The sequence below is a fragment of the Diplotaxodon limnothrissa genome, linkage group LG12 (assembly GCF_057381915.1).
Source record: "Diplotaxodon limnothrissa isolate DT_005_m linkage group LG12, D_limnothrissa_male_GT1.1, whole genome shotgun sequence".
In the NCBI taxonomy this organism is placed as follows: Eukaryota; Metazoa; Chordata; class Actinopteri; order Cichliformes; family Cichlidae; genus Diplotaxodon; species Diplotaxodon limnothrissa.
The window spans coordinates 21,823,786-21,843,814 of record NC_140607.1 but is presented as its reverse complement, the minus strand read 5'-3'; the positions used below and the strand labels follow the sequence as shown (position 1 = coordinate 21,843,814).

The following is a 20,029-nucleotide window of genomic DNA, read 5'->3' as shown; positions in this document are numbered from 1 at the left end:
CTGATTTGATTGAGAGAAGTTCAGAGAGACTATATGAAGAGTGATGTCTCACTCACAAACTGCTTTATTTTCCTTACAAACCGACGATCTGTGATCTGGCGGATAGCCAGAGCCGAGTGAGCGCTCTTGACTTGTACACGATCTTTGTACTCACCTGTCGCTAGGATACTTTGCCCTCCTCTGCTGTCCGACGAGTCACGCCATTGGTGCGTGAGTGATGGGGGAAGTGCTGCTTCTCCAAAGTTAGCCACCTTCGCTCTGTACGAGCCGAAGTCGAGAAAGAGTGAGGTTTAAGAACTTATGAGTGGCATCCGGGGGAAAAAAAGTCGAGTTTATTTCGGCCGTCCCGCTGAGTCATGGAGTTTGGTGAGGAATCGTCACCAGCTCGGGCTTTCGAGAAGGACGCTTTCGAGCTCACTGTGGAAGATGTGTATGATATCTCGTACGTAATCGGAAGAGATCTGTTAAAAATCAGCAGCACTGGCGAAGAAGTGTCAGACCTACAGTTTAGGATAGTCCGTGTGTTGGAAATGTTTGAGACTTTGGTCAACAAGTACAACTTGTCTCTGGAGGAGCTGAAAATGGAGCGGGACAACCTCAAGAGCGAACTGGATAGGATCATCAAGGAGGGCTCCTCCAGGCCTGGCGCGGTGAGTTTGACGCTCTATAGTTCAGGCTCTTGTCAGATAGAAGTAGACCTTTAAATATGGCTTTTTGTTTTTTTAATCACAGCAGACTTCGGGACCGAACCAGCTGGTGGTGGACCTGACAGACCCTAACAGACCCCGATTCACTATGCAGGAGCTGAAGGAGGTGCTGCAAGAGAGGAACCAGCTGAAGGCTCAGCTCATGGTGGCCCAGGAGGAGCTTCAGCTGTACAAGAGGTAACCGGTGTGAAATGTAAAGTTCACTCTGGCTTCTAAGAGTACATAAAATAATGATAAATCTTTATTTATATCAGAAACATGTAGCTAATGCACCTGCTCAGTGTCAATACACCTGAAGACTGTGCGCTTGTAAGAGGATTTATTGATGGGCTGCTGTATAATGCTATGTCAGACTGGCTTGAATCTCATATCAGTTTCAACTAGAATTACACTGAGTCCATGGGGAAATGCATAAAATGATCAGCCACTCTATTAGGTACAACTTGCTAGTAGGTTGGACCACCTTTTGTCTTCAAACCTTTAATTCATTGTGGCACAGATTCAGCAAGGAGCTGGAAACATTCCTCAGATTTTGATGTTGACATGACAGCATCACACCATTGCTGCAGACTTGTGGGCTGTTAGAGGCTGTTAGATTTGGTGACTGTGGTTGCCATTTGAGCTGAACTCACTGTCATGCTCTGAGCTTTGTGACACGGCCTGTTATGGAAGCGGCCATCTGAGGATGAGTACACAGTAGTTATAAAGATCAGGTAGATGGTTTCTACGATGCTCAGTTGGTACAAAGAAGCCCAAAGTGTGTCAAGAAAATATCCTCTGCATCAGTATACCATGACCACCACCACATGCCTGAACCATTCAAACAAGGCGAATTGAGCTGTGTTTTCATCTTGTTTTATGGCAAATTCTGACCCTGCCATTGCAGTAGAACTCGAGATTCCTCAGACCAGGCACCATTTTTTTTTAATCTTCTATTGTCTAATTTTGGTGAGACCGTGTGAATTTGAGCCTCAGTTTCTGATCTGAGCTGGTCTTTATAAGGCTAGCCTCTGTAAACCATAGAGATGGTCACGTGGGAAAATCCCAGCAGATCAGCAGTTTATGACATACTCAGACTAGCATGTCTAGTTTGACCCCCATGTTACTTTCAAAGTCACTTAAACCACCTTTCATTTCTATTCTGATGTTTGGTTTAAAGTTCAGCACCTCCTCTTGACCAGGTCTACGTGCATGAATCTATTGTGCTGCTGCCATGTGATTGGCTGATTAGATATTTTTGTTAAAAAGCAGTTGAACAGGTGTACCTAATAAAGTGCCAATGAGTGAATGTGACTATGTAATTATAACACTGAGTGCACAAATATAAGAACCACAACTAGCCAATGAATGCAAAAGGATATATGCATATTATAGAAGCCTCACATTTCATTGTCAATCACATCATGTTTTTTTTAATTTGTTGTCATTTTAAAGCAGCAAGATCGATCATGTCTCATAAAATGAAATATTAGCCTGTCTTATAAAATACTCTTAGTGATCATAAATATCCCCGTTCTCCTGCAGTGGGATCCTGCCACAAGCTGAACCAGCCATGGTGGAGGTGTCTCCATCTCCACCATGGCAGGTGGAGACACCTGCAGCTACAGAGCACAGACCAGCCATGATAAACGACACGAAAGAAGAGAAGACGACCATAGGCAAACTGTGAGTAACAAGCTGGCTCGGTTTACCAACAAAAGTATTTACAGATGACTAAAAATAATATAAAGAAAGCGGAAAAAAGGAAGTAAAAGTAGGCCTTGTTTTAAGCCGTGCACCTCAAATGGAAAGGATTCAGAAGAATTCTGAGCAGCAACCACATGATGCTGTAATAAGCTAGCAGGGAGATTGTTCTCACAGCCCGTCTCCTGTCTCCTAATGATATACTTGTGACTGGGTGAATTCATGCTGACGCTCAGGATGTTTGTCTGAGCAGTGAACGAGACGCAGAGAGAGAGTACGCCTCTGCCAAAATGCTTCCGTCAGTAATCACAGCCTCCCGTGATGCAGCGTTGTTTGCGTGCTCCATGTTCACCAGCGCTCCTTCAGCTAACTCTGACCTTTCTGTTTGTAGGTTTTCATTCAGGCGAAAATGAGAAGAAAAGCTTTCACGGAGAACTGACCATGTAGGAGACAAACAGGATTTGTCGGCACAATTAAACTCCTTTTGTACTTTTTAAGAAGTATTTGTCAGTTTTAATAAGCATTATATTTTGTACTAATTTTTAACCTAAGATGTTTTTAGAGTAGACATCTTTTAATTCTGTAAAAATAAGATATGGAAAGGAAACTGGAAAGTATTATTTAACAAGTGATGATCATGTTAGATGTTCAAGTTTATAATTATTTATAAACTTGAACATCAGCTTTTTTTTTTTTTTCTTGTTTTTTAATGAGCCACGATAAGGTCTTTATGTAGGCACATTCCCATCACTCATCTCTATCTTGTTAATGAAGGTGAAATACCCAATCAAAATCTAATAATAAATTTGATTGTACTTGTGTTTTGTCTCAAGTTGAATATTTAAAAAGCTTTTGTTTTATCATATTTTAGCCAGATGCCAAAAATATTGCTAATACACAAATTACAGCATAGATTTACAGGCTTTAATCAGCAGATTACAAGGCTTTGTTCTTGCTGAAGTCCTCTCGTTGACTTCTGTTTTGTGTGAAGAAGGGTAGGCGGGACAAAAAGGTAACCCACTCTCATATTTCACTGAACTGTCTTTAGCTTTGTTGACAGTTCAGTTCATGCAATGATGGAAAAACCTGGTCACTATATTTAGATTAGTCACCAACCACCACATCGTAACACTGCTCCCACAGGCTCGTACTGTAGGCTTGACTGCTACATCACATCATCCCCTCTCTTCTTATCCTAAGATGCCCATCACTCTGGAACGGAGTAAATCTGCACCCTTCGAACCACATGACCTTTTTCATTGCTGCAGGGTCCCATTTTTTTGCTCTCTAACAAATGAACCCTTTTTTCCCCCCCAATTAGCCTCACTGATAAATGGCTTTAACACTACACACTTGTTTAACCCAATCTCAAGTGCTAGCTGCATGTGTGGAAATATTCCTACTTTCACTCTTAAAGCCTCGTCAGGTACGTTTTAAAGAAATTTTGTAGCAAATTTTGCTTTTATCTCCTAACTGCACTAAAGAATTTGTGGACATATAACATGGAGGGACCATGCAACATAGTATTTAGAGTTCAGTATCTGCTGGAGACCATTGCTGGATACAAGCCCCTCTACATGGGCTTTTATTTCTTTGTGCCCTCCTCTCCTACGTCCTCCTGCCTCTGACCTGGACATCAATTTCAGTACGCTATGTTGACGGATGTTTCAATTGCTAAAATAAATGTAGGAATTAGGCGATTAAAAAGGAGGGAAGAGGCACAGATGTAGTGTTTATTATACAGGTATTAGGTGAAATAGAGTTATTTGTATTCATGTTGTTTTAAGTTATAAAAGATGACAGAGTAATTACACTTTTAGCCTTTTACCATTTAAGATTTTATATAAAAATGCACCACACTGCATCATGTTGTGAGTTTAATTTTGAGGTGACAGTAGCGCAGGAGGTGGAACAGGTCACCAATGGCACTTTAGACTGCATGGCTAGAGACTGGACTCAGCGGAGTTGTTCTCCAATGTGTTCATTGTATGAATGAAGCAAGAATGACATGTGTTGCATATGGGAACCAACCCATAATTAAGTGGCTCTAAATGTTAAATATCATCACTGTAATCACAGTAGTGGCTGGGCTATAACAGAACAATTCATAATGTACCGTCACTTTGCAATTTCAACAGAAGGTCTCATGGAGAAGAAACACTGCTGTAGTAAGTGAAAGAAATCTGCCAACATGACTCTTTGGGCTTAAATTGAAAGAAGTAAATGTGTTTATAAAAATAAATAAAAATAAAAATCTATAATTTAATTACTTTGGTGTGCTGTGAATGGCCCAGGCTGTAAAACCTGTGAAAATATAGTTTTTAAAAAAAAAAAGAAAAAGAAAAAACAATTCACAATGTTTGAAAAAGCCATCCCATGGGTCACATTGGAGTCTTCGCCAGGCCAATTCAGGCTCCTGGCCTTATGTTTGAAACCCCCGATGCACGATATGGTCTTGTCCCACCTGGAGGATAGTAGATGTGTCCCTTATTTAGTTATCGAATGCACCACCAATCATGTCACGGCAGGAATGAAGACCGCTTTATTCCTCAATTTACAGCACATGTAATAATTTACAAAAGCTAGAATGACAATTACTAAAGGAAACCCCGTTCACAGTGCAAACCTGCTTCTCAAAGAAAATGACTGCTACATTTCATAAAGATATAAAATCCTGATAAAAAATATACTTCACCAGCTGAAGTTTGAGCATCTATACAAAATAAAACATTTCAAGTATCACATCTTTTTCCATAAAGAAACTGGACAGCAGACGGGACAAATTCATATATTAACGGAAAAAAAAAAAAAAAAAAGTCAAGGTCTCAGTGTTTGAGCCATGGGTGAGCAAGGATTGAGGCTTTACTCCGATCGCCATAATCGTAAAGCAGCTCCTCGCCTGCATTGATGTCTCTGGAGGCGACCAAGATCAGGTGAGGCGTTCCATCGATGGGGTGAAGCCTCGTCTGGCAGTTTCCAGTTTTACAGTGGTTGATCAGCCTACCAAGCCGACTCGTTTCCTTTGTGGCATCAACACTGTGATACACAGACATGACTGTCACAACACAAGACAGGTGTCCATACTAAAAATCACAGCTATTAAACTTTTGTTTTTAATTCTAGGAGATGTCTTTCGCATAATAAAATGTCAGCTAGAATAAAGTTTTATAACAGTGCTTTTTGTATTAAAGAAATAATTACTCATCCTAAAGAACACATGCTTTTATGATTCTAAAAAAACAAAACAAAACCTATGTACAACTAGAATTTCGATTTCCAGGGAGACAAAAATGACACAGAAACTATTTGGAGGAAAAAAAAAAAAAAAAAAAAGTCATAGGGTGAATATATACAGGTCTATGGTGAGACGCCAACACTGAATAAACTGATGATTAAAGATTAATCTCACATACTTTGAAGGTTTGTGTGCACGGGTGTGAGACCTCTTGCAGAGCAATGCCATTTGGACTTACCAGTAAGTTTTGGATTGATACTGGAAGTAGTACATGTAACAGCCTGTTTGAGGATCCTCAGCGTACTGGGCCTCTCTGATTTTAGCTTCAGCCAGGTCCAGCAGGTCTCCGTGATACTCCACGACAAAATCTCCCCTTTTGAAACCACTCACAGCAAATACCCCTCTCCCCTTGCCGTCTATGTTTTTGACCTGTTCACAGTGAAAATGTACACTGGATTAGCAAATGTTGCTTAACCAGCATTCAGGGATCATGTCTGCATGCAGAGTTTTGTAGTGGCACAAATGTAAACATTACCTCCATTCCTTCTTCAATGTCATTCTTTATCAGGTCATCGAGGTGCTTGTGTTGTTCACTCTGTTAACAGTGATTAGATCATTTAGTTTAGTTTTTTTTTTTTATTAAAGAGAACATCAAGACAACTTTATATACATTTTTGTTTTAATAGTTTCACCCCCTCCCTTAAGAATGGCTCGACAGCCACTCCACAGAGACCATTTCCAATGAGGCTTCAGTGAAAGAAACTAATAAACTAAAAGAAACTAATAAATTATGTGTTATTTAACTGTTTCTTTGCCAACTGTGTAGACACAACTCATGGTTCATCCCTCGAGTTAGGTGCCTCTATGCTTTAATGAGTCATAGATCAGCATTTAGTGGCTTTCAAAAAGAAAAAAAAAAGAAAAACCCAACCAAAAAATTTTGAAGTCCTTTCAGAAATCTGGAAAAGTATTAGTCAATACAGACCTTTAACTCTGCATTTGTTTTTCTGTTACTGCGCCTGATGGGAAAGTAGTCAGTGACCTTTCTGTTTTGAAGAGCTTTACTCTCCATCCTGAAAACAAGAGACATCAGAGTAATAAGTCATTATGCTTGTGCAAGTGAGTGTGAAAGAGTCCGTGCCCACCCCCTCTGTGTTTTTAATGAGACTGGCACGTTGGTGACATGTACCCACTTTTTTGCTCCCAGCTTGTGTCCATTTCTGCCCCGAGACTTGGATTTTGGGACACTGCCATCTGTTGCAGACCTGACGTCAGTATGCGAGGTGGAGCTTGGTTGCTCAGGTTGCTCAGAGGCCTTTTCTCTTGTTTCATCACTATGACAAGCCATTTCAGCCTTCTGGACTTTGGATACCTCAGCTTTCATTTTATTGGATGAGCCTTAAACACAGAAGAAACAAAAACACCACAAATATTTAAGAAGAACAGGTCAGTGAGCGCTACTACTACTAGTAGCCTGGAAAGTTGTGTAGCTCACATGAATGCTGATGAAACAGCAACTAAAAGGACAACAGTGAAATAACAGAGTAAGTGCTTAATTTAAGAATTTACCTTTTTTCAGTTTTGGCATATCTGGTTTAGTTGAATCCGAATCATTTCCTTCCTGAATGAGCGTGCTTGAACTGTCACTCAGAGGGGACCTGGGCTTGCTTGGAGTCCGTAGACTTGGGAGAACTGTCTGCACGTTACCTTTACAACCCTACAAAAATCATTATAAACATGGGTCATAAAGAGAAAGCTGTATGAGAGTGATCTGATGCAATAAACAAAGTGTAGCATTTCATCACTGTTCAGGAACTTGTCTAAATCTAGAGACATGTTGCACACTTAGCACTGTGCTTTCCAGCACCTTTGAGAACAGAAAACAGATTTTATCCATCGCTTTAATCCAGCCGAGTCCAAAAAAAAAAACAAACCATGAACAAATTGCAAAAACTGCACGGCTTGGTCTGGCAACTCTAACAAAGACTCTGTCCATAATCAGCTGTTTCTCACTCATTCAATACTTTATAACATATATAAAAGGGAACACTAAACTGAGATTTTCTGACAGGACTTGCAGGAAAATCTGCTCACAATTTAACCGATTCAAATATCCAGTTTAAATCAAGTACAGGAATGTGGATGCAGCAATCTAAAGTAAATTAGGAGCATACATTCCTGACCCATACAGTGCGCAAACTGTAAAAAAGATGAGGCATTAATATTTTTCTGCCATTTGCAAGCCACAGGCCTAAATTTCAAATTGCTCAAATTAAATGTTCAAGTTTTTCTCCCTCTCTACTTGTGTGTCAAGCGGAGTTTCTCTCACAAGAATTCATTAACATGGTCAGTGAATCCTTGTACTACTGTTGGTCATTCACTCAGACACAGAGAAGGAGTAAGTTATAACATACAAATAGCTGTACTGAAACCAGGTGTCCACTGTGGCCGGACTCTGAGTAAGGACATGAAGGACCTAGAGGGAATCTCATACTTATTTTACATCCACTAGCTAGATTAAGCCCACTTTGATTAGATATTTTGTAACTATCAACCTAGTTACTTTGGTGTAGCATGAATACTCAGAAGGGAGGTGTTTATCAGTAAAGCTAAAGCTGTAAAACCTATAACATTAAAGTTAAAAGTCCAAAATGTAGGTCTTCTTTCAACCTGTCCAGTTGGGCCGTACTGGAATATCTGCCGGGCAGCTTCTGGTCTCCGGGCCCTTATTTTTGAAACCCCTAGTTCACAGCATGAAGCGGAGGATTTACCCCTTGCAAGAGTAACACTAATTGGTTTACCAGAAAATGTGAGCTTCCTGCTTTGGAGATGCATAAGCTGAGGAGAGCCTTGTTACCTTGTTATTTGCTGGCTTGTTTTCCTTTGTCTCCGTCAGTGAGGTTACTGTATCTTCAGCAGGGTTCTCTGGCTTTTTGTCGACTCTCAGCACATTTTTCTTCCCTGCATAAACATAGACATGAATAAATTTGAGCTCTTCTATCTAACAATTCATTGACATATACGACAAAAAAAACACTACCGCTGAGTTTTATTTGTAAACAGCCACGTGTATTTTAACAAACCTAGTCCCTTTTTTTGCGCTAACTAGCATTTAGCAGTCAGCTACTACACAAACAGCAACACGTCTCAGTTACCTTTTGCCATGTCAGTACACAAATAAAAATCCACAGAGGACGTGGGAGCTGTTAAATGCAGTCCTGTGTCTTCTGGTCCCTTACTGTACTCAGTTCACTGCAACGACAAATATCAGACCGCATCACTCCGGAGAGAGCGTGGAGGATTTAAAAATACTACTCCGCTTCTCATTGGCTCTTAAGTACAGACGGGAGGGGCTTGGGTTTGAAAACAGCTCTCTGATTGGCCCCAGCTGACGGCTCTGCGTGTTATCGGTCTCTTTGCAAAAGTTTTTCTCAGTGGCATTAAATAACAGTTAATGATAATTATTTTAATAGCAACACAAAACAATCTGTTTTGCCTGTTTACCTGTAAAGAGCTTATAAAAGTAATATTAACGGAATATAACATCGCAAAGATAAGAATAAAAGACAATAACTTACAGCTAGAGATCATGATTTTTACTTAGATATGGCTAGAATTGAGCACAGACCCACATTTGCTTTTTAAATAAAACTTTCTAAATAAAACATCCTATTAATGTAGAGAAAGAGATTTTTACTGACATCTAGTGGCAAAAGGATGTAAGAGGTACTGTTAAAAATTATGCAGACGTACTGGTCTGAGTATTGTAAAAAAAAACAAAAAACTGCTGATCCGCTGGGATTTTCCCACACAACCATCTTTAGTGTTTTCAGATAGTGGTCTGAATGAGTAAAGATATCCAGTGAGCAGCAGTTCTCTGGGTTAAAATGCCTTCTTGATTATAGAAGTCAGAGGAGCCCAGACTGCTTTGAGCTGATAGGAAGGTAACAGTAACTCCAATAACCACTTGTTATGGTATTTCCTTGGCATACTTTATGCCCCTTGGTACCAACTGAGTATTGCTGCTGATCATCCCTTTATGACCACAGAGCACCCATTTTCTGATGGATAACACACCATGTCATAAAGCCAAAAGCATCTTAAACTGCTTGAGTACTCAAATTGCCTCCACAGTCACCAGATCTCAATTCAATAGAGCCCCTTTGGGATGCGATTGAACAGGACATTTATATCATGGATATTCAGCCTACAAATCTGTGCAATGCTATTATGCCGGTATGGACCAAAGAGGAATGTTTCTGACACCATCTTGAATCTATGTGAAAAGAATTTAGGTAGCTCTGGAGGGAAAAAGGGATCTAACTGGGTAGCAGCAAGGTACTTAAAGTGTCCAGCAACTGTAATTCATTTCAATGCAATTTTTCAGCATCCTATAATCAGTATAAATAGAAGCAAACGTTTTTTATGTTCATTTGCAATAGGTCCACTTATATATTACTGTGTTCTGGTGACACCTTTAGGTTTCAACATGAAGACATCCACAGATCAACTCGTCTCTTTTTAAGCTTTTTCTTGTGAAATTCAAATATGCTGAATGCTCCATGGCTTCCAAAATTTTTGCCATCCTACTTCAATCTAAAGGTAAACGAAGCAGACCCCCCTATTTAACTCAAGTTTAGACTCACACGAATAAACAACCAATCACACATAACTTTATTTTAATCCTTATGTGACACACTGATACTGTGCCTGTCTGAAGCTAAACAAATAAAATCTTGTTATTAGAGCTGACAGCACTTCTTCAGACTGAGGCTTTACAGACACAACGTGCAGGATCATTCAAGTATCTCTGACCTCACCGACCACACACACACACACACACACACACACACCACTCATACAGTGTCATTTCCGGGCTTGGAGTCTGCAGCCAGCGCTTCTTTCAACAGTCTCTTTCTCTCCAGGTTCTCGTTGGCCTTCCTCCTCTTTTCTTGCTTCCTGAGCACAGACTCCTTCTTCTTCATCACAACTTCACTGAGCTCTCCTTTGTACGCAACGTCGAGTTTCTCCCTCATAATCTCTCGGGCACGTTTTCGATTTATGTCCACAGATCTGGTCTGGTGGCACTAGAGAGGAGATTAAAAGACAACAAACAATATCAAAGGTATTCCAGATGTACTGGACACCATTACACGATTAACTATTGGTGAACAAAAAGCACCTTCACCACGATCCCAGTGGGGATGTGCTTTAGCACCACGCAGTTGCTGGTTTTGTTGGTCGCCTGTCCTCCAGGTCCAGATCCTCTCACAAACTGCTCTTCGAGCTCATCCTCGACCAGGACAGGAAGGTCTATCAGGTCCTTTTTACCGGCTGCCAACACACACCTGAGTCCAGTGGGAGGGGGTCTAAGCAGCAGAGAGCCTATCCATGTGAGCCGCATGCGCACAAAGCTGGTGATCGGTACAAACACGGACATCACATCACAACACACCAGACCCTAACAGAGAGACAGTTTTCATTTCTCTAATCCAGAAAAAAAACAACAGGTGTCACAGGCTCACTCTTTCAGAGTCACGCTGAGCCTTTGTTTATGTTCCGGTTTGTCTTCTTTACTTCCGTCGTTGTGTTTTTCTTCGCGGATTGAATAGTGGGTATGCTGACTCTACAGCGCCACCACGTATCACTTAGCCACACTGGTGTACTTGAATAAGCGATTACTCTATTTTTCTAATTATTATCATTATTACTTTTCAACTTTAAGCTGTGATAGTGTTGATGGAGAAGTTCAGAGAAGGTCAGAAGGAGTTGGACTGTGTCTCTGTGGATATAGAGAAGGGACATGAAAGGGCGCCAGGAGAGAAACTGGTACTGTCATGAGTGAGAGACAAGTGTGAGGGTGGTGCAGGACAAGGGTGATTGGATGTCCCACTTTACGCAGGACTGGACAGCATTTTTATCCTTTGTCCTCCTGTCCCACATTCTGATTGGTTCTGCAGGGCATACACTTTTCTAAAATCTGACTTTTACTTCAATGTATAAAAAGGTTAGGGCTTTTGTTTTATTTTGTTTTCTATAGTCCAAAGAAGGTTAGATTTATCATGCCTTACCCCTCACCAAAAAGTCACAAACTTTGCTGATTTGATTGAATATGATGGGGGGAAAAACACAAAGAAAAGAAAGGGGGGGGGGGGGGGACAAGGTAGGGTAATATACATACATCCAAGCTGGAACCCAAAAAGTGCTACGAAACAGAAAAGCAGTGAAATAAAAGAAAATACAAGCATATATAAAGACTATTGCATAAGGTGACAGCCAAAGTTTGACCAAAATTGGGTCATGTAACAGGACAATGACCCAAAGCAGAGGAAATCTACCAAAGAATAGTTAAAGAACAAAAGTTAAAGACCAGCCCAGAATCTGATTTAAATGCTGTGTTGGGACTTTAAGAGAGCTATGTATATAAATGAGTGTCACCTTCCTCAATGAACGACACTGTGCTCTGTAGTGAGATTAAGGAGCAGGTAAAGCAACATTGTAAAAAAAGTGTGGCCTGAAATTCCTCCACAACATTGTGAGAGGCTAATAAAGTGACACAGAAAATGAGTACTTCAAGTTATTGCTGCTAAAGGTGGTTCTCCAAACTGCTGAATCAGTAGGCGTGTTTAGTTTTTCCACAACAGACTGCATAATTTTGCTTTTTTAGCAGCTGTGCCAACTGTAAATGCTTACACAGCTCACGTATATGTTTGTTATGTCAAAAATGTTATACTGCTGTAGTTCCAGCAGGAACTATAATAAAAGCTTTTATTGTGATGTGATTGTCAATAGGTTCACAACCATGCAAAGTAACTTTTTGATATGATTTCCTGGTTTTACACAATACATATATACTTCATTTAAAAATTTCCACGTTGTTATGTCTTTCACTTCTCAGTGTCCAGGCAAAACTTGTGAAAGAGATTCATTAGGTTGTCATTTCTGTAGTAATAACACAAAGACATAATAAATGTCAATAAATAGTAAAAAAAAGACTGCAAAACAGTTTCAACCAATTTTCCAAATGGATTGTTAAATGGACTGTGATGTAATGCTTCCTGTTTGTCCCTTAACAATGACTATAATTAGTAAAGCAGGAAACTTATGTGGGTCACAGGGAAAAGACAATGTCTCCAATGACCTGTGATGGCATTTCTTTTATAAACTAAGTGTGGGGACATTGAATTTCGAACATCTATTACTCTATCGTTTTTCTTTGGACATTTGCTGCATCTAATTTAAGGAATAAACCAGCGTTGTGTTTACACATAACAAACAACCTCGAAAAGAATCTGTTTTAAATTGTATCTTTAAGCCCTTTGTTACAAGCAACCTGTTGCAAAAATATCTCATCTGTATAAACTTGGATCTATAATCTAAAACAACTGCCACATCTCAGCATGGTGTGCAGTGCGCCCTTAAAAAATTTGAGGAAACTGAACAATTGGAGGACAATTATACTGCAGAAATATCTACAGTGGCGCAGAAAGTCATGTCCTTAAAAAACAGGAGCAAAGACCTGAGAGCCGAGAGATCTATCTGACCCTTCAGTTGATCCATTTACCTTTCACTGAAGCTTCACACGAAATAGTCTTTGTGTAATGACTTATTACGCAAGAACTGGACTGAAAATGAGTGGCAACAGGTCTTATGGAGTGAAATCTCTCTTTATCCCTTATGTACTGCAATTCCATGTATATTTGTGTGTATCAGTAAATCACTGCATCTATTCCTCATTTTTCCTTCTAAAATATATATAAGGGTGGTTCAAGGGAACAAAATCTAAAAAACTGTTAAATCTAATCAGTCACCTGCTTGGAATGCCACCAGTTTTATAACAGAGCTTTTTAAAAATAAAAAGAGATTATTTTAAATATGTCATTTCAACTCGTTAATTCATGATTCCAGTTTTTGTAGAATACAAACAGAGCAGAGTAAGTGTATCAGAAATGTGTGAGTCAGTGGGTATCAGTATGTTTCACCGTGAGGGCATTAACCTTTGTAACTTCACATCCTTTACCGCTTATGTCTGCGGAAATACGTAACCACCGGTTTGACCAGTTTCGAGCGTGTGCGCTGCGGCCAGCAGATGGCGCGTTACCTCACAAACCCCGCTCCGCCTGTAGTCAAGCTAAAGGATGGAAAGACAAACACCGGAAGTCCCGAGACGAAACCTTCAAAAAGCTGACACAATGGCGTTAGTGGTCCCGTTCATTATTGGTTTCCTCCGAATAACACGCCGGTTAAGACCTGAATTGGTGCGAGGCTGAGCCACGGGGGTGTGGGGACAGCTGAAACCCGGTGAGTATTTGGATATATGTCATGAAATTGTCGCTTAGCAAACGAAAGGCTTTACATAACTTAGCTCTGCTGTCGCAATTTTCAAGAAACCGAATACGCAGCCAGGCCGGCTTTTATTTCGAAAGTGGTGCGGGGAAGCTCGCCGAGCTTTGTGTTGTACTTGGCAGCAGTTTATGTCGTGCTTGAAGGGACTGAAGTCTCGCCGCGGCTCAGACTTGAGGAATGATAACTTACGATGGCGAGAGCTCTTCTTCTTCCCGGTTCTCTGGACGGAGGCAGCACCCGCTGAGCTCACCTCACCTCGCAGGCGATTTATCCTCCTCAGCACCGGACGAGCCCAGCCGCCAACTCCTGGGAGGGCAGCTCGGATATTCAAGGACATTTTAACGTTATCATAGCTACCTTAGCCGTTTTTTTTATTTTTTATTTTTTTATGTATGTTTTTTTTAGTCGATTGAGGAAATCCAGCGTGTGCTTCTCCGGCGCAGCGATGTGGACAGATTTAGTAAACACTGACTGATCTCCTGTAACACGCTCGGGGGGCTGATGATGCTTCTCTGCGTGTCATCTTTACGTGTCGTACCCGCGCCCCCTTCCTCCTCTGCTGAAGGGCCACACAAGACAGCGACGTAAAGGAAATTAGTGTCCGACTTTCGATACGTCTCTGTCGGTTATGGCATCGTTTCCAGATCTCGTCAAGTGCTGAAGGAAACCCCGCGTTGCTGGAGAAAGTAGCTACCCGCCAAACCCTTCCTCATCCCCCCTCTCCTGGGAAAAGGCTGATAAACTTTGCATTGCTGGAAGGTGTTGGGGAGAGGGGGGGGGGAGGACCTGCCAAAGGTGCATCGCTGCTGTGCATCAGGTTCAGGTATGTGATGAGCCGCTGAGAGCCATCAATTTGTCATTACCGTGCTGCCATGTTGCTAGGTAACTAACTAACGGTGGGTTTACTCCAGTTCAGATTTGATAATCTTCTCCCGGAGATGCAACGTCACGTTAAGCACGTCTTATTTTACAAGGTGCTCCTACACCCAGCATGTTTAGATTAAGTTTGCATCCCTGTTCGGGGCTCTGGAGAGGAGCACCATGTTTTTCTGCTGCACACAGTTAAAGCTGATGAAATGTGCCCCTGTCTGTACCGACTGTCGGCTGTGAAGATCCTGTCACACACACTGCGTGTATTTTGGTAACATGCATACATTAATTTGCCTCTTAAGATGCACACTTATTTTTCTGAGACAATTTTCAGTGACAGCCAGCCAGGTGGAAGGATTTATGTAACATCCTGCTGCACATTAGAGCATGTTTGATGATGATGATGATGATGATGATGATGATTATTATTACCTCCCACTAAGCAAATTAACAGCAAAATGAAGGAGAATGCCAGACTTATTTGCTTATCTAAAAGCCTACATGCTACAAGGAGGTTGTGTGTGTGTGTTTTTTTTTTTGTTTGTTTTTTTTTGTTTTTTTTTTAGTGCATACCCAGGCATATTTTTGTTTCAGTATGACTTTATGAGTCTCAGCATCAAGAGTCACTTGACTCAGCTGGGCCTGGGTGAGTCATGGAGGCAGAGCTGACTTTGGAGGCTGTGGCATCTGTTGTCCAGATGATGGCTGTGCTGTGAGGGGCAGGAGCCACTTTCACTGTGAACCCCTGTTTTACTCCCAACATTGCACCATGTCTTTAAGGTTTGAGGATTTTATTTCCAATGCATCTCTGCTAATGGCAGGGGCAAGGTCAGGCCTGCACTTGGGGTGTTTCAGCAAAGCAAGACATTCAGGAGACACCCACTATGATGGCTTGTTTCTCAACCAGTGTGCTCTGAAACAGGGTGGAAGCTTTTTTGTTTTTGTTTTTTCCTTGACATGTTAAAACCTGCATCCCGCTCCTTCAAGCCCCAAAATTTGTGTAACATGCTCGGCACAAGCTGCTCTGTAATCTTAAACCTTTTTTTGGCTGTCTCAGTTTTGGGTGTCTCATTCAAGTACAATGAAAGCAGCAGAAATCTGAGCGGTACGTCCACTGCAGGTGTAGCTGACAAAGATTACAGGCATTCTGTGGGTTTTGGCACGTAATTCTCATCTAGGTCCCTTGTGGTTGAAACTTTTTAGACCAACATCTGTTTGTTAATCTGAAACTAGCGTTGCATCTTTTGATGCGGATTGTTACAGCTGCCATTCATTAGTGTCATGAGGCCCGCTTGTCAGTCACTGAAGTACTTTTCTAATGATTAAAAGCGACGTGTCTGACGCACAGTCCCTCGATTACAACACAAGCATCATTTACGGCCGAGAAATCAAATCTCGCTCATGCAACTGCACGTCACTCTCTTCACAAGTTAAATGTGAACTTTAAGATATGATAATGACCTTTTAAGATGCTGTGAAGGTAACAGCATCTTAAGAAACCATTTATTTTTTATTTTTTATAAAAAAGAAATTATTGACTTCCTTCCCTCTTCCCCGACAGACATTCGCTCACAAACATGCACATGTGGTATGTGGTCAAGGGCGTGCTGATGATTCGGAAGTGTAATTGTATGGTGACATGAGGTTTAGACAATATTTTGTCTTTTTATATATTCACCTTGTAGTCACCAAAGATAACTGTGATATTCTGCTACAATGAGTCTGTGTATCAACAGTGTTTGATTCTGCAGCTCGCTGAAGTACTGATGGTTTTCATATTCCAGTGGCCAGCTTGATTTAACCGAGCTCTCTGTTTGTTTGCATAACCTGTTTGCTCATTAAAAATACAAGTACAAGAGTACGAGTACAAGACTGCATGAGGACTCGTGCTCAGCGGAAGAAGTGCACAATACTGTGTTTTTGTTTTTTGGGTTATTTTGTTTTTTTGTTTTTTAAAGAAAAAAAAATCCCATTTCATCCTGGCAAAAAACCATCTCTGTCTTTTATAAGAGCAAAGACCTGCACAGACTTCATGCTGGATGCATCTTTTGTCTTGACTGATTCCTGTCTTCTTCCACATTCCTGTAACTAGTACACTGTGAATTGTGGGTAGTTCCCTCAAGCAGGTTCTGCAGCATTGCAGACATGCTGAAAGGTAGAGACAAGACTAAAAATGTCTTTGAGACAGCTCACAGGAGCTCACAAATTCTCATTAGTCCTAACCTGTCTACATAGATGTGTGCTGGGAGTATATATGTACATCTGTGAGTGTTGACACTGAGACCAAGTAACATGTTAATGACTGTACTGGTAGTTTGGTGCCATGTTTACCTCTTTTGAAAAAGGCAAACTGGTTAACTCCTGCAAAATGGGCTTCTGAGACATCTATTTTGGAAAATGTACCAAAAAAAGGTAATTTAGAGTACCTGGGCAGGTTTACTTGAAAAGGATTAAGCTGCTTTTTCTAGATATATTCACTTTGAAATGTGCTTATAATGTCAGCCTAGGCTTAATCCATCTTTGGGAAACTGGCTCTCTAAGTCTGTGTGGATGTATGAAAAAAACACAGTCACAAATGTTTACATACAGATGTGTAACGTAGCTCAAACAGTGGACTCTGGGTGGTGTTTACACATTTGCGTCACCACTGTAGCTTCAGAAATGTGTAAGCAGTAGTCACAAAACCGTACGTGTGTGTGTGTAGCTGACGTCAAAAATGAAAGCCATGTTCATAGATGGGCGTTGGCTTCTGTTGTTCCATTGTGATGTGATCGCTAGTGGACTCTAGCGCATGCTTTTTTTTTTTCTTTTTTTTTTAATATTTAAATTTGCTTCAGTTGTTATGAGCACATTTAACACTGAGAATTGACGTTTCCCTTCCCGCAGAAAAGCACCTCCAGAATCTCATTTCACAAACATTTGAAGTAACAAAGTCATTTAACGGACTTTAAATATTAATTAAGTATAAATATTGTATGAGTTATTTGCTGAAAACCCAGAGTTGCAGCTCCTGGATGACAAATTCATATGCAGCTGTAGCCCAGTGAATATGTAAAAGTTATTACTGTTATATAATTATTGGGGGGGGGGGGGGGGGGGTTGTTTGTTTTGTGAAGCTTGTTTTGTACACAGACCTGCAGATATTATTTTCAGGTTTTAATCCATTTCTTTTTTAGACGAGAAGCACAATTACTGATGTGTTTCTGAGCGTTCACAGAGACAGAGAGACTATGAGAGAGCGGTTGACAGGCTTCTGAAACCTGATAGCTCTTTTACTCTCAGGTGCCTCTCTTAAATATAACACATCACACAAACAGAGGCACCGAAGGAGAAAGAGTGGAGGTGATTGTGAATCAGCCCGTTGTCTGTACAGTTGTGATTTCTTGTGTGGCTTGTTCACAACTTGTTGTTGAATTAAAGCAGTTCTGGTGCTGCTTTTAAAGGAGGGGGGTGGAAAAGGGGGGGGGGGGGGGGGTAGGGCTGGGCCATATTATACCGTTCACGGTAATACCGGTATAATGTTAGGCAACGATAGGAAAATGAAATATCGCGATAGAATGGGAGTAAAACGCGCATGCGCAGTGCCTTTGTTTTCATACGCACATGGCCGATTGTTGGTTTGTAAAAATGGTGCAACTTCCGTGATGTGGAACTGGTTTGGTGTTTGTCCGTCAGATACACAACAAAGCACATTTTTTTTGCAGAACATGCAAGCGGCCGTTGTTATTGTCGTATTTGTCGGACTAAGATGCTCTTAAATCTGGGAGTAATCTGGGTCCCAAACTCCGTATATTTGACTTCAGGTCAAACAACACTGCAGCATCACTGAGAGTTGAAAACTGTCTAAATTCTTTGATCTTTAATAAAACGATCAGCATTGCTGCTTTACCAGGTGTAACTATAAAGTTTAACTTCCAGGCATCCATGAAAACAAAAGTTATTACATTTAACGGAGTTAGAAGTTAGCAGGAAGCTAGCGGAAGTTAGCTCGCTAGTTTCGCTAGTTACCTAAGCATGATATAGCATGTTCTGACTGAGAGATTTCTGAAAAAATTCAAACGTACAGCTCTGCTATCACTTCCAACATAAATGAAGACAGGAAACTAAACAGCAGTGACCTTTGTAGGGTTACTGAAGTTGGGCTAGCTGGTATATAATGATGTGCTACGTGATCGCTAGCGACACAGCTATGTTAGCATAACATAAACAGTGAAGCTGGAGGACGAACACTAACACTTTTCCACTTATAAAAGTTAACGTGAAGGTTCTTCATGGTTAGAGACAAATGCAATCGCATGGCAGGATGCTGTAAACGGACCAAACTTCAGTCAGGAGAACAACTGAGATAATCCATCCACAATATGAGGTTAGTCATTAATATACTGCAACAACATGGGAATAGCTCAGCTGCCAGAGAATTCAACATTAATGAATCAATGGTACAGAAGTGGAGGAAGCAAGAAGAATGAGTTGAATAAAGTTTGATTTATCTGACTGCTTTGTTTCGCTTAATGTGCCTTATAATCCCGTGTACCTTATGGTCCGAAAAATGCGTACTGCACACTGCAGTTTAATGTTGCAAAGCACCTCTTTTTAACTTCAGTGGATATTATACATGGTTATGCTCAGGATATGTCAGCCCATTTCTACTGGAAATGCCTTTGGGTTAAACTTTCAGCAAGGAATTTGCATTTGCACTGTTACATTTTTATAAAGCTTTAATGTACATAAAAACCAGCTTCTTGTTTACGTGAAAATAAATGGAAGGTTGTCTTTTTGCGCTAGTAATGTTGTGGAGTTGTATTTTGTCTCGCATCAATTATATCGTCAGTTATATCGTTATCGCAAATTTTCAAATATATATCGTGATAAATATTTTTGGCCATATCGCCCTGCTCTAGGGGGGGGGTACTGCTATGAGCTAATTGAAGAATGATAAAAATTCATATCCGTGCCAATATTTGCTCCCGCCTCTTTTCCAAGGCTCAAATTACGCACTGCTCCACTAACATTATACAGCTTGACAACCTCCTGACGCTCAGGAGGAAACACTGCAAATGTATGCTGTATATCTGAGTGACGGTGGAGTGGAAAATTCCTGATAGAGGAGCCTGTAGCTTTCGAGCATGTGTCCCCAGCCTTGTTTGAGTATTCATAGTGGTGTGGTATCTATTTGGTTTTTTTGTGC

General features: G+C 40.8%; 4 protein-coding genes across 7 annotated transcripts in view; 2 read left to right on the top strand and 2 right to left on the bottom strand.

The window, feature by feature from the left end:
* The first annotated feature begins 281 nt into the window (after positions 1–281).
* On the top strand, positions 282–2,855 carry rilpl2 (Rab interacting lysosomal protein-like 2). 2 transcript variants are annotated; one of them, XM_085368303.1, is made up of 4 exons: positions 282–650; positions 736–884; positions 2,232–2,372; positions 2,782–2,855. In XM_085368303.1, the coding sequence occupies exons 1-4, from the start codon at positions 357–359 to the stop codon at positions 2,801–2,803; spliced, it is 606 nt and encodes a 201-aa protein (XP_085224429.1). In that variant the 5' UTR covers positions 282–356; the 3' UTR covers positions 2,804–2,855. The 2 variants fall into 2 exon arrangements, with proteins under 2 accessions (XP_085224429.1, XP_085224428.1); XM_085368302.1 differs by having other exon boundaries at positions 733–884.
* A 2,360-nt stretch (positions 2,856–5,215) lies between these two features.
* kmt5ab (lysine methyltransferase 5Ab) lies at positions 5,216–8,790 on the bottom strand. Its single transcript, XM_085368300.1, has 8 exons — positions 8,781–8,790; positions 8,483–8,586; positions 7,195–7,342; positions 6,819–7,023; positions 6,611–6,698; positions 6,161–6,220; positions 5,864–6,054; positions 5,216–5,426 (listed from the first exon to the last, which is right to left on the bottom strand). The coding sequence occupies exons 1-8, from the start codon at positions 8,788–8,790 to the stop codon at positions 5,216–5,218; spliced, it is 1,017 nt and encodes a 338-aa protein (XP_085224426.1).
* Positions 8,791–10,419: 1,629 nt separating this feature from the next.
* On the bottom strand, positions 10,420–11,176 carry mtrfr (mitochondrial translation release factor in rescue). Its single transcript, XM_085368299.1, has 2 exons — positions 10,808–11,176; positions 10,420–10,712 (listed from the first exon to the last, which is right to left on the bottom strand). The coding sequence occupies exons 1-2, from the start codon at positions 11,063–11,065 to the stop codon at positions 10,482–10,484; spliced, it is 489 nt and encodes a 162-aa protein (XP_085224425.1). The 5' UTR covers positions 11,066–11,176; the 3' UTR covers positions 10,420–10,481.
* A 2,920-nt stretch (positions 11,177–14,096) lies between these two features.
* LOC146621295 (membrane-associated phosphatidylinositol transfer protein 2-like) overlaps positions 14,097–20,029 on the top strand; it is a 44,325-nt gene continuing 38,392 nt past the window's right edge. For all 3 annotated transcript variants that reach the window (XM_085367329.1, XM_085367328.1, XM_085367330.1), the window contains exon 1: positions 14,097–14,794. The gene's annotated coding sequence lies outside the window, so the exon portion shown is untranslated. The remainder of the gene's footprint in view (positions 14,795–20,029) is intronic.

Bases quoted from the DNA above. Each gene is read 5' to 3' on its own strand.
- kmt5ab (XM_085368300.1), bottom strand. The intron at 7,343-8,482 runs GTAACAAGGCTC...TGATTTTTGTAG, and splicing joins ACAAGCCAGCAAATAACAAG to GGTTGTAAAGGTAACGTGCA. The intron at 6,221-6,610 runs GTCTGTATTGAC...CACTGTTAACAG, and splicing joins AAACAAATGCAGAGTTAAAG to AGTGAACAACACAAGCACCT.
- mtrfr (XM_085368299.1), bottom strand. From the start codon at position 11,065: ATGTCCGTGTTTGTACCGATCACCAGCTTTGTGCGCATGCGGCTCACA. The intron at 10,713-10,807 runs GTGCTTTTTGTT...TCTCCTCTCTAG, and splicing joins CCACTGGGATCGTGGTGAAG to TGCCACCAGACCAGATCTGT.
- rilpl2 (XM_085368302.1), top strand. From the start codon at position 357: ATGGAGTTTGGTGAGGAATCGTCACCAGCTCGGGCTTTCGAGAAGGAC. The intron at 651-732 runs GTGAGTTTGACG...TTTTAATCACAG, and splicing joins GCTCCTCCAGGCCTGGCGCG to CAGACTTCGGGACCGAACCA. The intron at 2,373-2,781 runs GTGAGTAACAAG...TTCTGTTTGTAG, and splicing joins AAGACGACCATAGGCAAACT to GTTTTCATTCAGGCGAAAAT.